At 45.8% G+C, this 14685-nt stretch overlaps 1 protein-coding gene across 3 annotated transcripts; it reads left to right on the top strand.

Annotated features, from left to right (window-relative positions):
- Nucleotides 1-6227: 6227 nt before the first annotated feature.
- Tmem100 (transmembrane protein 100) lies at nucleotides 6228-12388 on the top strand. Of its 3 annotated transcripts, none has more exons than NM_026433.2 (3): nucleotides 6228-6623; nucleotides 9470-9607; nucleotides 11156-12385. In NM_026433.2, exon 3 carries the CDS (start codon nucleotides 11229-11231, stop codon nucleotides 11631-11633), a length of 405 nt encoding a protein of 134 aa, NP_080709.1. In that variant the 5' UTR covers nucleotides 6228-6623; nucleotides 9470-9607; nucleotides 11156-11228; the 3' UTR covers nucleotides 11634-12385. The 3 variants fall into 3 exon arrangements, with proteins under 3 accessions (NP_080709.1, XP_006534094.1, XP_006534093.1); XM_006534031.1 differs by lacking the exon at nucleotides 6228-6623 and adding an exon at nucleotides 8900-9001 and having other exon boundaries at nucleotides 11156-12388; XM_006534030.4 differs by lacking the exon at nucleotides 6228-6623 and adding an exon at nucleotides 9087-9270 and having other exon boundaries at nucleotides 11156-12388.
- Nucleotides 12389-14685: the final 2297 nt, after the last annotated feature.

The raw sequence follows: 14685 nt of genomic DNA on the forward strand, positions 1-14685 counted from the left end.
ACATTGCCCAGATGAAGAAGCACTGGCATAGAGCATCATGGGTCCAGGGAAGGTTCTCAGACACGTGTAGTCAGGTCACAGAGGAGGACTTATCAAGGAAGATGTCTTAGAAGCAGAACCAGGATACTCAAAGAGAGATGCGCAAACAGGACCTTGAGTGGCCAAGGGTGGTAACGCAAAATACTGTGTGGAGATTTGTAAAGTGAACCAAACTGGGTCTGAGGCTGACAGACCAATTCGTGGTGGCTGGTCAGGGAAGGAGGGTTACTGTTTCTTTAAGAAAGGGGGAGACACACACCCAAAGAAGTTAAACAAGAAGGAAGGTCTAAGCAAGGATACTCGAATCTCACTTAGAAGTGGGAACAAAACAGTCATAGGAAGCAAAGGAAGGGAGGAAAGGGGGTGGGAGAAGGGAGCAAGAAGGGGAGGGGGAGGGGGAGGGGGAGGACCAGGTGTTCAGACAGGAGAGAGACCCAGAGGAGCAGGAGAATGAATGGAAATCTGCAGCATTCAGGGGTGAGGGAGTAAGGGGAATCTTTAGGAAGTCCCAGAGACCTGAGATAAGAGAGGCTTCCAGGAGTCAATGCCTGGGACCTTAGCCAAGTTGTCTAACAGTGGGGACATGGAACCTGAAGAGGCTACCTCCTGTAGTCAGGCAGGACCCACAGTGGGAGGCTAAGAACGCCAACCCACCCACAAAACTTTCAACCCAAAATTTGTCTTGTCTCAAAGAAATGCAGGGACAAAGGAACAAAGACTGAAGGAATGGCCAACCAATAACGAGCCCAGCTTGAAACCCATCACATGGGCAAGCATCAGTCTCTAACACTATTGATGATATTCTGTTATGCTTGCAGACAAGAGCCTAGCATCACTGTCCTCTGAAAGGCTCTACCAAGCAGCTGACTGAACCAGATGCAGATAACCACAGCTAAACATTGGACAGAGGTCAGGGATTCCTATGGAAGAGTTGGGGGAAGGATTCAAGACCTTGGAGGGGATAGGAACTCCACAGAAAGACTGATAGAATTTACTAACCTGGACCCCTGGGAGCTCTCAGAGATGGAGCCAACAACAACAAAGAACATACATGGGCTTGAACGAGGCCCTGGTCCATATGTAGCAGACACGCATCTCAGTCTCCATGTGGGCCCACCAACAACTGGAGCAGAGGTTCTCCCCAAATTCCATAGCCTGACTGTAGTATCCCAAAGGGCTTCCTTGTCTGGTCTCAGTAAGAAAGGATGCACCTACCCTGGCAGAGACTTGATGCGCCAGGGTGGGGGAATACCCAGGGGAGTCCAGTGTCTCAGAGGAGAAGGGGAAGGGGGATGGCGGGAGTGTCTCTGTGTGTGTGTGGGGGGGGGGACGGACCAAGAGACAGCAGTGTTTAATGTAAATAAATTAATTAATTTAAAAAAAGAAAGAAAGAAAAGGGGAGAGTGTGTAGGTTTTCACCAAGGGAAAGCTGTGGATAAGTTCACACACCTGTTTAACTTGGTCTATTAGTGGGAACAAAAGACTACAAACTTTATATGAACAAAGACATGCAGGTTCATGACTTCTCAACACACACACACACACACACCACACACACACACACACACACACACACACACACACACACACACACACACACACACTCCTCTAGTATCCTAAAAGCAGTAACACAGTTCAACATGGCTATGTACCATAAAGGGATCTAATGCATGGAGCAGAGCCATGCAATAGCATGCTGTCTCCTTTCTGGCTCCTGTGGGCAGGGAGAAGTGAATCAGTAAGAAAACACACACTCACAGTGACCAGCACACACCCTCGTGGCAGCTCACTGGGAGCCCGGCTGCTTCTACAAAGCCGGTGAAGCTCCTCTCTCCAAGAGCCTTGTTGGTGCAGGGAGGACAGCTTCCTGTTCCCAGTGAGCTTCACCCTTGGGCTTTCCTACCCCTCCTCCCTAGACTTGGCTACACATGTGTCTCTGCCACATAAAACTGTGAACCGAGGTCTCGGACTTACGTCACGTCAGTCACAGCAGGGTGAGGCTCTGTTAGTCTGCCTTCTGGCCCCTGGAGCTTGACTTTTGCTTTGATTTGATTTTGCAGCCCGTTCTGTGGCTCAAAAGTCCACGCACAGCTTATTGTGTCGACTCATGGTCAGCAAGATTGCCAATCGGGGAGCAAGCACTTGCGAACCTCAAATTTCTCACAGAACCAAAGAAATGCTTGTACTGTAGTCAGTCCCTGAACCAGACTCCTGAGTGGAAATAAATGGATAGTCACAGTTCACAGTACAAGGTCAGTGGCTCTGCAGACAGATAATGCACTGCAGATTTTTTTTTAAATGAGGTTTCCTACAGCTGCCCTGGTGGCTTGTGTGGCAGCTTTAGCTTTCTCTCCAAATTGTCTGCTCTCAGGTCTGATGCACTGAGCCCAGGTACACTTAGAAAAAGGAAAGGAAAGAATTTTTGAAAGGGTTTGCTTAGGATGTCACAAATGGAACTTCAGCAGTTGGGGTTCCCCTGCTCGCTGCCATAAAGCAGAAAGAAGATGCAAATCCAAGTTTCCTGATGACCAGTTCGTGGCTATTTTCATTGCACAGCATGCAGGCAGAGTCAGAAATGCTAGTTTTGTTGTGGAAGTGAGCCAAACCCTTATGCTGGGACCCTAGGAGGGGGAAAATGACTGAGTTCTACCAGGGCAGCAAACAAGGTTTTTTTTTTCCCAGTAAAATGATCTGAGAAGATAAATAACAAGGAATAAATCAGGGGAGAGAGGTGGTGCCCCCGAGAATACTGAGACCATCCAATTGGACATCCTTCAAACGTCCGGATGGCAGAATTACTAACTGAGTGTAAGCGGTCAATTGGAATTTGGAGTCTTGGGTTTCCCACTCTGAGTCATGGTCAAAGAAACATCTTGTTCTCCTTCTGGGGCAATGCACTCTCTTGGGATCCTTGGTTTTTACCAAGTTCCACACTTGTCTCTTTTTAACAAAGACAATCATCTTTTTCTGTATAGTTTACTTAACTAAACAAGAAAGAGACAACGTATGGCTGTCTTTATAAAACAAGACTTTAATTTTTTTTCAGCCTAAAGAAAAAAGCCAGTGATCAGCTCTCCCTGCTTTGTTCCATAAGATCAGTTCATAAACAGTTCTATTCTGAATTCAGTTCAGCTGGGCAAACTGCTCTCTTTCCTCCTGCCCACCCACGTCATGGACATCAAAGACTCCTTAAGTGGATCAGAATGTGTTCAAAAGATTTTGTGAGCTGCTTCTACCCTCAGTCATCGGTGAACTTCTGCAGAGGCCCCGTGGGAAGATGATTGCCTGTTTTTACTGGCAACACAATCATTGCCAAGCCCAAGAATTTATTCTCAGTGAGCAGATACGCTTCATGAGCCTCGGAAAGAGTCTGAACACGGGACTGGTGTGAGGAAGACAGGCTTGGGGGCAATCAAGCGGTGGGTTTAGTCCAGCAAATGTCTAAAAAGGCCCTGCACATCTTCCTATGGATAACAGAATATTTCTTGCACCCCACCCCCTTGTATTGTTTGTATAAAAGAAATAATAAGTCCACGAAAACAGTATAAGTAATGAAATCAAATGCATATCAACTACCTGGGCTTTGTTCCTGCACATTTCTGCCAACAATCTCATGAAACCATGAATCATGTGGTCTTATAAACTCCTCTCCCTCTCCTGATACCCAGCCCTACATAAAATCCATTGCCAGATTTTGCTGATCTTCGCTATCTTCCTAACTCCTGCTTGTCCACTCTTCCTAGTGTCGGGGTCCCAGTATCAGAAACTCTGCCTGCTCTCCCAGTCTCCCCTCCCCTATATGACTTTCTTCAGAATATTCCAACAGTATAGTGCAGGCCACTCTTTACTATACAGAGATGACTTTGGTGTACTGTTCAAAGCCACCCTGCTCTCTAAATAGACTCCAAAATGCATCATTCAGTCCCGCATATGACCATGAACCATTTCTAACCCCACTCTGGATGTTTTCCACCTAAGCCATGCAAGCTGCTCCCCATTCTCTGCAGAAGATTTAGATTCTTCAAAGTTGTGTTGATGTAATAGGGATTCCCCCCTCTACCCAGAATCACATTCGTTCCTTATAGTGCCAAATGATTGTCCAGCACGAACCGCCCAGTCCTCACTCACCTCTGCAGCGCACACACCTAGTCCAGAATTGATCCGTTCTCTCTGGGGAATGTGTAGCAGCTTGCAATGCTCTCTCTAAGGCAGAGTGTCTGCCTTGGTGTCCCTGTGCCTTTCCCGTTGCAGACTTAGCTCCAAGATGAGATCTCGTTTTGATCTTTGCTTCTCTGTCTGCTCAGCAGTCTTTACTAAGACCCTGGCCTCCAAAAGCAGTACAATCAATTTCAACCATGAAGAAAGAAGAATGGTCTTGGAGACCCCTGAAATATCCCTACCGCTCTAGCATCTTCCGGAGGCTCTCTCACAGGATACCTACCAGCCTGTATCAGTCTTGGTTTCAAACACACTCAAATCTGCTTGATAACACAGCTCTGTCTCAATGCTCAGAATCCTAGGGGATACAACACACAATTCAACCATTAAGTTTCTTTTCAGGGTACTTGCTCAAAAGTAAACTGAATGATAGTGTGCTACCCTGTACCTCCCCCTTCCCTGAATGAGAACTATTCGTAGAATCTTAAGCAGTCAAAAACAATGGCCAATGGATGGGCACAAGGTAGAGACTCCTGGAGTTATGGCTTGGTTCAGCCACTTTCCCTAGTAGTATAGATCCGCTAAAGTATCACACAGTGCCAAGTCTCAGAATCTTGCACAGGAAAACACAAACAGCAGTCCTGGAGATGTGGCCTGGGTAGTGTGTGATCGATGCTTATGAACATTCACGTGCTCCGTTCCTCTTCATTCGGTGGACTGGGTAGGTCCACTCCGAATGGGGGAGTTGGTTCTAGAGTTAAGGCCGAACAAAGTGCTAGCCACCAGAAGCCAGGACAGGCAACTAAGAGGTCCAAGCTGTTCTTTCTCTCCACATGTGGATCTTAGGAGATTCCTGTGCCTGGAACTTGACCAACAAATAGTAAAGACATGTTTGTATCTAAAACACATTTTTTTCTTCTTCCTCTTACTACTGTTAGATCTTTCTACTTAAAAGAAAACTGCCTAGAGCATATTTGGGAGGGGAAATAACAAGAGTTGTTATCCCCAAAGCACACAAAAACACAGATCACTTTCCAAAATGCCCCTGATTTCAGAGTAAAATTGTTGACACACCCTTTAAAAAAAAAAAAGAGTTAGCTAGGAGAAAAGCTGGCCAGCTTCCCGAATTTCACTGAACTCAACGGGCCTTTGTGATGACAGAGATCTTCATGTGGTGATTGGACAGAGAGGAGCCTGAGGAACTGGCATCTTCCGGGATGCTGGAAACTAGCCAGCTCGACCACACCAAGCAAAAGCAAAAACGAAAGTGGGAGGGAGGGAGAATAATCAAACACACGTGAGGGCAGTTCTTCCCCAAATGCAAAGCACAAGTGTGCTCCCCAAAGAGAAACCGCCAGCGCACTTCAATGGCAGAGTGGAAACGCCCCCGGCAGGCTCCCACAGATGGGACCTGCACCAGTGACCTGTTTGTCCTGGAACTGGCCATCCTTCTTGCTTCCTTCCACTGCGGACCCTCCCTCCCCCTAAGCAACGGCTCCTTATTGCTAAGGAAGAGGAGATGCTTTTTAAGTAAGGGGGAATTCTCTCTGACGTAGTAAATCTCCTCACAGCGTTGTTTGTGATGTTCTTGGTGGCCTCAGTTCTTCTGAGATGTGGCAGTCCAGTGTGTTAGCAACCCCATGCAATCTGGCATCTTCACATAAGGAACACTCATTGGCGAACCAGCTTGCTTGACTTCATGGCGACAGGCCACCCAGGCACTACATACAGCCTTATCTCTTATCATCTATCGCTCTTCTTCAGGCTGGCCTCGAACTCAGAAGTCTGCCTGCCTCTGCCTTCCAAGTGCTGAGATTAAAGGCGTGTGCCATCAGTGCGCCGCTATCTATTACTCTTCTTATCACTTAAACCTCATGGTGACAAATCTGCAGAGGATCCCACTCTCCTTTCCGGAATTCTCCAATGGCTTGCCTTTACCCATCCCCACCCCTCCTCCCACACCCATCTCTCCACCCACCCCTACCCTTACTCCTCCACCGCTAATGTAGAAGACCGAAAAGGAGTTCTTTTCTGCAGCTTCACACTACAAAAGAGTGATATCGAAGACTAGGTTAGAGAAAACCATAAAAAAGAATGCTTGCATAAGGATTTTAAACGGGGGAAAGAAAACAGGAGAGATTTTTAGTGACTTTTTAAATAATTGGGTTATGATGGATTCACTCCTGTAATTACAGTGGATGGTGTGGGCACGGAAAAAAAAATAGAAAAGAAAAGGAAAACGTAGAGTAAAATACAACAGCGAGTAAGGAATTTCCTTTCACCAAATTGTCTCCGGTCCCTTAATGGTCTGTAAATCTTGCTGAGTACTTTGTGTACGGTCCCTAGCATGGTGATTTGCATCCCACTGTCGGCCTCGCTGTTGGCCGCCGCTTGCTGCTGTCTCAGTCCACTTCTGGCTGAGAAAGGTAAGGCTCGGTTTCCTTGCTCTTTGAAAGATCTGGGAGAGGCTTGTAGATTGTTTGCCGGGGTTCGCCCGGGGAGGACGGTTCATACACTCGGAAGTCTTCAGGAAAGTTTTCTAAACTTGAGCCTTCCCAAGCCCTGCGCTCAAAGGAAAAAAAAAAAAAAAAAGAACCAGGGAAATTTCCTCACTTTTCTGCACCAAGAGCTTGCAGAAAAAGAGACTGGATGCATTGTGATGAAAATTTGCACGTGGGGCCAGGTGTCGCTTCCCAGGGTGTTTAATACCAGCTAGGCACCCTGTGGGCGGAAGACTGGACATTCAAAGGCGTTTTTGCATGTTTTGCTGTGAAAAATCTTTTTGAATTTCTTCTTAAGAGATAAAGTTGGTTAAAGATGCTTGTGCCCCCGGTTGCCCTGGTGCTTCTACCCTTTTCTTCCTGGCACAATTTCTGGTTAATCTCTGAGCTTTCCATTTCTTTAAATTTACCAGTTCAAATCAGGAGTTGTCTAATTTTGGAGACTGGCATCTTCTTACCTAGACAGATGCCTTTACACTGTGCTGGGACAGTGGCGCGGAGCGCCACACCTGAAACCATGAGAAGCCGAAGCTTCCAAGTTAGAAGTAGCAGCAAACCTGTGGCCTTGCACCCTGGAGGCACAGCTCTGTTCAGTGTCTCTCCTTACCGTTTCATCCTGGGGCTCGCCATGGGAAAGGATGCCTCTCTCCCCTGTAGGTTCATTTCTTTACCTTCGGCTTAGGAAGCAAGGGAAAATGATCTTCCACTAGGATATGGTGATGTTCAGAACTTCCTGGCTGCTACTGGGGATTTGCTTAATATACAGTAAATGGCCTGTGCTAGGAATCAGGGAGGTCTTGCCCCAAAGGCAGGAGTTCCCAAGTGGGAAGCAGCTCTCTTTGAGGGTTTCTATTTGATGTAGCCTAGACCCTAGGTCACCATCTTCTGAATACCCTGGTTCCAAATATGCCCAATCTCGCCATCCAGCGATGTCACTAGTTATACGTGAGACTCCATTTCTCTAAGACTCACATTGGAAGCTGTGGGTGATGGCAGTCTGGGCTTCCAGCTGGCCTAGAGGTACCTCCTATACCCAGCATGTTGGACCTCTGACTCAGGTCTCGGTAACTTCTCAGTGTGATCAATTGGAACCAAGGAGCACTTGCTCTGGCTCACATTGGAGGAAAGGGACTCCTGGTCTCTCTGTGTCCCCCTTGGAAGCTAGGAGGGTGAGAGGTCCAGGGGGCAAGCCAGTGGCTAAAGAGAGCTAAGCATCCCTCGGATGGGAAGACGAAGCTATTCTGTCAGTGATGTGAATGAGGAGACTGGACCAGGAATTGGTAAGACTTGCACAGATGAAGGAAATCCTGGGATAACCTTTAGAAATATGGGCAGGCTTGCCATAGTGCTCTTGCTTTGCCACCGACCTGCTTCACCCCAGGTTTTAGTGGCATTTCTGTAAGACAGCCTAACCCTGTCAGGTCACTGATGATGCTGGGGCACAGCCTTGAGGATATTATTCGAAAGAATGGTGTGCCAGGTGCGTGTTTGAAGATTTAAGATATATTATTGATTAAAATAGGACCAGAAACAGCAAGGCTTGGCATAGGCGGACTATATTATGGACCGATTTATTCAGACTCTACATTTTATAAGCTCCGAGGGTGAGCTTGCACCTATTCATGACTGAGGTTCAGTGGGCCTGGTGGTGAAGGTCTGTGACTGTAGCGACTGAAGAAACTGAGACAGGGGGATTTAAAGGTCAAGGCGGAGAGTGGGCTGGGAATATAGCTGAACGGTAAAGTTCTTGCTGAGTACATATGAGACTCTGGGCTCGATCTCCAGGATAGAGGAAAAACTGGGGTCTGAAGCGAGAGTTTATTTCTTTGTGAACTTAAGTCATTTTATTTACCTCTGTATGTCTCCATAACTTTATTTACAAATGAATGAGAATACTAACGTGTGTCAGTCCTTAATATCATACCACACCCATAATAAGTGCTTTGTCCATAGAGGCAATGTTGCTGGTGACAGTGGTGGCCAATTTCAGGTTTGCCAAAACCACTCATCGCCCAGAACAAGCAGTAAGCAATCCCTGCTTAAATCAAGATAACCCGGGGTTTCCCAGCTTAACCAGGAATGTAGTCTTTCCCGCCCTCTTCTGTAAATGAAGGAACATCAAACGAGGGGAGGGGCCATCTCACACATACATGAGTAAAAAAAAAAAAAAAAAAAAAAACAAACCTGTGAGCATAGAGCATTGGCTTTCTGCTGGTCTAGAGGCTGGGCTCGGAGGTTTGACAACTCCACAGCTGTTCCTGCCTCTGAGGAGCGTCTGTCCCCCGGCTCTGTCCGTCAGCTAGGTCTGCAGTGCTGACTCTGGGATTCTCTTATGAAAATGCCTGATTGCCCAGCCAGAGGAGGAGGAGGAGGAGGAGGAGGAGGAGGAGGAGGAAGATCTAGAGTTAGGCTGGGGAAAAAAATGAGTAACTCAGAGCAGCCTGCTTCAATAAATGCTGGGAGAGAAAGAAAAGCCGAGGCTGGCTCCAGTCTCTGGGGACTCTGAGGTGATGATCCGGAATTATCATGTCCCCGAGCGGAGTTGGAGCATGCCAAAACTCTGAATCTGCTGGTGAGGAAAAGAAGAAGGAAGAAAGAAGAAAGAAAGGAAAAAGAAGGGAGGGACATGCTAGAGGAAGAGGGAGTTAATTGAGAGGGGAGGGGAGGGGAGGGCAAGCCTCCCTGAGGAGCCGGGGTGACAGGAAAGAAGAGTTCCAGGATCCAAAGCCTTGTCTGCAGTTAAGTATTTGTATGTCTGTTCTGTCCCCCAGAGGCAATCCCTGGTCTGTCCTTTTACCAATGCCCAGTGGGTGACAGGCTCTTTCCCAGAAGTTGAACGGAGCTACGCTGGCAGATCCCTCTCTCCCAAGTCAAGTGGCCTCTCTGGTAATGGACTGCCTTTCTGTGAGGTATGTGTTGTGAATTTCCGGACAGATCTTTGATTTTAAGTTGTGATGATCTCAGCTTTGAGGGGAGGGAGATTTTAATTTTAACTTTTTTTTCCCCGGATAAAATGTCAAATATCCTTTCACCGACCTAGCCACTATAATTTTAGGATAATTGAATAATGCTTAATAAATAATCATTACCTATTAATTAATCATGGATAATAGTTCATTTGTTGGTGACTAAAAAATTATATGCAAGGTACATCAGGTGGACCTCTCTTGTACTTTCATTGCCTGGTGAGTGGCATTTTGGTCTGTTTCGATTTAGTGTTGTGTTTATTGTCAGTTAGGGTTTAATACATTCAAAGGATTAATATAATCAAACAATCTTAAAGTGTCCCACAAATCTGTAGTCCTTGCGACTGTGCAGCCTCTCCTGGGTGCCAGTCAGCGAGTGACCCTGTGACAGCTCTGAGGTTCAGACAAAACCTTCTTCCTGGTTTCTCAAACTGGGGTTTCTACCAGATGCCTTTTGATCTGAGTTTTGTACTAAAACCTTCAAGTTCAAAACAGCTAAGAAAGGGGCAAGTTTTATGCAGAAGGTCATTAAGGAAAAATGAATTGGCCAAATGTGTGTGTGTGTGTGTGTGTGTGTGTGTGTGATATTTATGCTTATTTGTATAAGCCTCTTATAAAATACAGAAGAACAAAATTCCTTGTTGATTTTAAATGGAAAATTTGTACATGACAGCTAGAGACTCTAAGAGTTGCTGAATAGTTAATTATTGTCAGAAACATTGAAAAAGAAAAAAATAGCTATAGCCTATAAAGTGGTCAAAATGTCTTTTTCTTATTTTTCCCTTTTTAGATGGGTAGTAGTCTGTTGACACATTCTAATCCTTAGTCCTGAAGTGTTTGGCACCTAAGTTTTTTTTTCCCCTAGCTTGCACATCTGTCTCTGAGCTGAGTAAGAGTTAGGGAAGTACGGGTGGGACTTGAGGTAGGGTGGGGTTGGAAAGGTCCCAAGCATACACTCTACGGTTCACCCTGTTTAAGGAGTCAGCCGATGGAGAAGCATGCCATTTATGCACTTGCTGTTGGTCCTGACGTTGCTCTCATGAGCAGTGAATGGGTGATAGCTTGGAAAGAATGCATGTCATGCCCCGCAAAACTGGCAAGAGTTCACGCTGCTGAGAGTTGTGGAACTGTTTATAGCATAGTCTCCTCTTGAATGAGCCATCTTTGGATTAAGATTCGGGCTTTTCCGGGCTTAGAGAAAACACAGGCAATCCGCAAAAGAAGAACGCTTATAAAGGATACTTGGAGACCACCGCGGTTGAGGAAATACTGCAGAGCACTTCCTGCTTTCTATCTCTCTCCTTTTCTGGGCACAGCTGTTTCACCCTCTATTTCACTCAGTGCGAAAGACCCCACAAATGGAGAATGTGAATAAGTGAGGCTTGTGCTCCTGGGTGACCTGGGACAGGAGGGGCCTCTCCACCTCTCTGCTACCATTTGCAGGGCTGGTGCTGCCATCTTAGCTGATGTCTCCCACCTTCTTCTTCACAGCTTGCATCCTGACCAGGCTTTCCAAATCTAGCCTGTGAAGCGAGATAAGAAAAATCCCACAGAAGAAAAAAAAATGACCGAAGAATCCACAAAAGAGAACCTGGGAGCTCCAAAATCTCCCACACCTGTGACAATGGAGAAAAACCCCAAGAGGGAAGTTGTGGTCACCACGGGACCCTTGGTCAGCGAGGTTCAGCTGATGGCCGCCACCGGGGGTGCCGAACTCTCCTGCTACCGCTGCATCATCCCCTTTGCCGTGGTGGTCTTCATCACTGGGATTGTGGTCACCGCTGTGGCTTACAGCTTCAATTCCCATGGTTCCATCATCTCCATCTTCGGCCTGGTCCTTCTGTCCTCCGGACTGTTTTTACTAGCCTCCAGTGCCTTGTGCTGGAAGGTGAGACAAAGGAACAAGAAAGTCAAGAGACGCGAGAGTCAGACCGCTCTTGTGGTAAATCAGAGGTGCTTGTTTGCTTAAGACTGAGTAAGAGCAAACGCGAACGCTCACCCGCCCACACTGCTCTAACTCAGTGAACTCATTCATAGGAAACCAGCCCGGTACCGGATGAGCTCAACTTTCGAATGAACTACCAAAATGAAAAATAGGGCATAGAGAGGACTGAAAATGAGGGGTCAAGACGGTTCCCCCTTGGTAGGGAATAACTCATCTTTAACGACAAACTTAACCCTAAGGGCTATTTCTAACACAGACAGAGGAATCAGCTTGCTTTTCCTGTTAAACGTTTAGGGAGTGTGGGAGATGCACAGCATTAAATAACAGTTGGTTCCATTTAGAAAGTACCCAAGGGAAGAATGGACAAATAATGAGAGCCCTGGCAAGTGGTGTTATAAAAACGTTCCACCAAAAGCCTACATTGGCTTGGCATTCCCACGTACCTAAGAAGTTCTGTTATATATATACATATATATTTTTTCCAATAAGTTGATTCTTTGCCCCCCCCTTTTTAAAAGAATTTTCACTTTCAGTAACATCACTAGAGGTACTTTATTTTGAAGAATAGACTAATATTTTTTATATTTTAACAATGGACAATTGTAGATGGTTGTAATGATATGTCAGAAGAAAACAGAAATGTAGGTAACACAGATGACACAGGGACAGTTAAATTAATATTGAAATAATCCAATCTAGCACCTTTGATGGCTTTTATACAAAAGTTCAGTGTGCATTTCACTCAAAATAATAAATGCTCATGGCTGCTGAAACTTAAATGCTAGTTTCTGCTGTCCTTATTATTTTCAGATTTATTTTATTTGAATTATGTATATTCCTGTGAGGCTGTGCTGGGGTTTGTGCAATGAGTGCAGGTGTCCTTGGAGTCCAGCAGAGGGCGCCTGATCTCCTGGAACTGGAGTTACAGGTCGTTGGAAGCTGCCTGGCCTGGATCCTGGGAACAGAATGTGGGTCCTTTGCAAGAACAGTGCACACTCTTAACCCCCGTGCCATCTTTCTCACCCTTGTCTTTATTACTTTTGTCGCTATTCTGAATTGTCCACTTCCCCTCATCTCATTTGTAAATTATCAGCTGCGTGTTTCTCAGCTGGAAATTTCTTCTTCTACTGGAAGATTGTTGTTTTCATTTCATGTTACAGTTCAGCAATACTTAATATATAATATATTAATATGTTCTTAAGGGTTTCTAAAAATGCCAGTAGGAAATCAGTGCCTGGGGTAGGAGATTTAACAGTGTGCTATTAAATGTGCCTTGTGCTTCTTGATGATTTAATTATGAACTGGTACGGGTTGCATATTCCACTGGTCATTGTACTGCACAAATAGGATAAGACTGTGGCTCTGAGCTAGCCAATATCCTATATACTCCAGTAAGAATCATTTCTCATTACTGTACTTTAAACTTCACTCAACCAGAGTAAGAAGACAGTTAAGGATGAAGTCTTAGCATTTGCAGAGACTGGAGGCACCTATCGTATTACATTCATTGGAAGGGATTCTATTGAGGGACTTCCTAAAGTCTGCCAGTAGCCATCTGACATTGGCTACTCCCCAGTCCTTGCTAGCTTTTGTAGTTGGAAACACCTTAATGTTTCTAATAACATTGAATGCCAGTGAATGAATAGGGCTCACTGCAGGGCAGGGACTGCCCTGTCTTGATATGGTTTTTTGGTTTTGTTTTTAAGTCCATGACAGGCAAAAAGAAACTGCTGTATAAAGAAACTTCTCAGGGCAAGTTGAAGCTTCTCTGGACTGCTCTAAACACATCTCATCTTTCACTCCCAATCCAATAACCCTGTCGTATGAGTCAGCCAGACTAACTCCACCAACCTGCATTAGGCTCTGGTTTTCCTGCCTCTGTGTCTGCCCAGACGTTTCTCTCTCCCTTATAATGGTAACACCATTTTTCACATCCCCCTCTCCATCCCAGGCGACCCAAATCTTGCTTCTCATCAGCACTCTGGCTCCAAAGCTACCTCCTCCCGGAAGCCTGTCTCCTCTGTGAACACACTGTGCTTTCCCCAGCTACTGGTTCTTATCGTTTATGGCAATTTCAGCTTCTCATTACATGGGCGATATAAGTGTGTTTATTTCTCCCTTATAAGCCTTCTTAGACAAATCTGTACAGTATACTGTACCTAGTGTGCTGGCTGGTGCATTAGCTTGCACAGGGAAGAAACACAACAAATACTCAAATGAGGTGTTAAATAAACTCAAGAATGAAGAGTGAGCGGCTTATCCAGAAATACAGTCTATTCTTATATCTTGAGAGAAAACGTTTTGATTCTCAACTTCCCCAAGAATATGTTACCAGGCATTCCCCAGCTTCATGGCAAAGGCAGGTTAGGGTTAAGAAATGGTCCTCTGTTCTTGAGCTAAGTGCCCACCCAGCCCTTAAAAATGATTGAAAAGCAAACGCGTGAATTACTTCTGGCCACCAGGGGGCCTCATGCTGCTACCCGAGTCTCCAGAGAAATCCTATGGGATGACTTAACTGCTGAACTGATGGGATAGAATCTGCAGATAGCCATATGGTTCCTAGCTGAAAGGAACAGATGTTTTAAGTGCCTCCTTTCCATCCACTTCCCTAAGTTTTTCTTAAACAATGGAGATTTCCTAATATGGAGAGACTTTGGGGATTCACCGGGCCTCATCCCTATAAAGCCACCAAGGTAGTCCTAATATGCTGCAAATGGCAACTATAATAAGGAAACTAGACAAGACTTGAATTACAATCATAATTGCAGCATGCCATCCATGCTTGAGTAGCATCTGGCTTTACAAATGGTTCTATCATACACAGGGAAACGTGGGCTAAATGTGCCCTCATATATGATGCAAGCTGCTGTGTAAGTATGTATATATGCAGGGTCTCACACTAGAGCCCAGGCTAGCCTCAAATGTGTGGCAATCCTTCTGTCTCAGCCTCCTGGGTGCTGGAATTACAGGAGGGAGGGGAAGGGAAGAGAAGAATGAGGAGAAGCAGAAGGCTGGGGGAGAGAGGAGAGAGGAGAGGGAGAGGGAGAGGGGGAGGGGGAGGGGGAGGGAGAGAGGA

The sequence above is a fragment of the Mus musculus genome, chromosome 11 (assembly GCF_000001635.26).
Source record: "Mus musculus strain C57BL/6J chromosome 11, GRCm38.p6 C57BL/6J".
NCBI lineage: Eukaryota > Metazoa > Chordata > Mammalia > Rodentia > Muridae > Mus > Mus musculus.

Excerpts from the sequence above, each read along its gene's own strand:
- Tmem100 (NM_026433.2), top strand. The coding sequence starts at position 11,229 with ATGACCGAAGAATCCACAAAAGAGAACCTGGGAGCTCCAAAATCTCCC.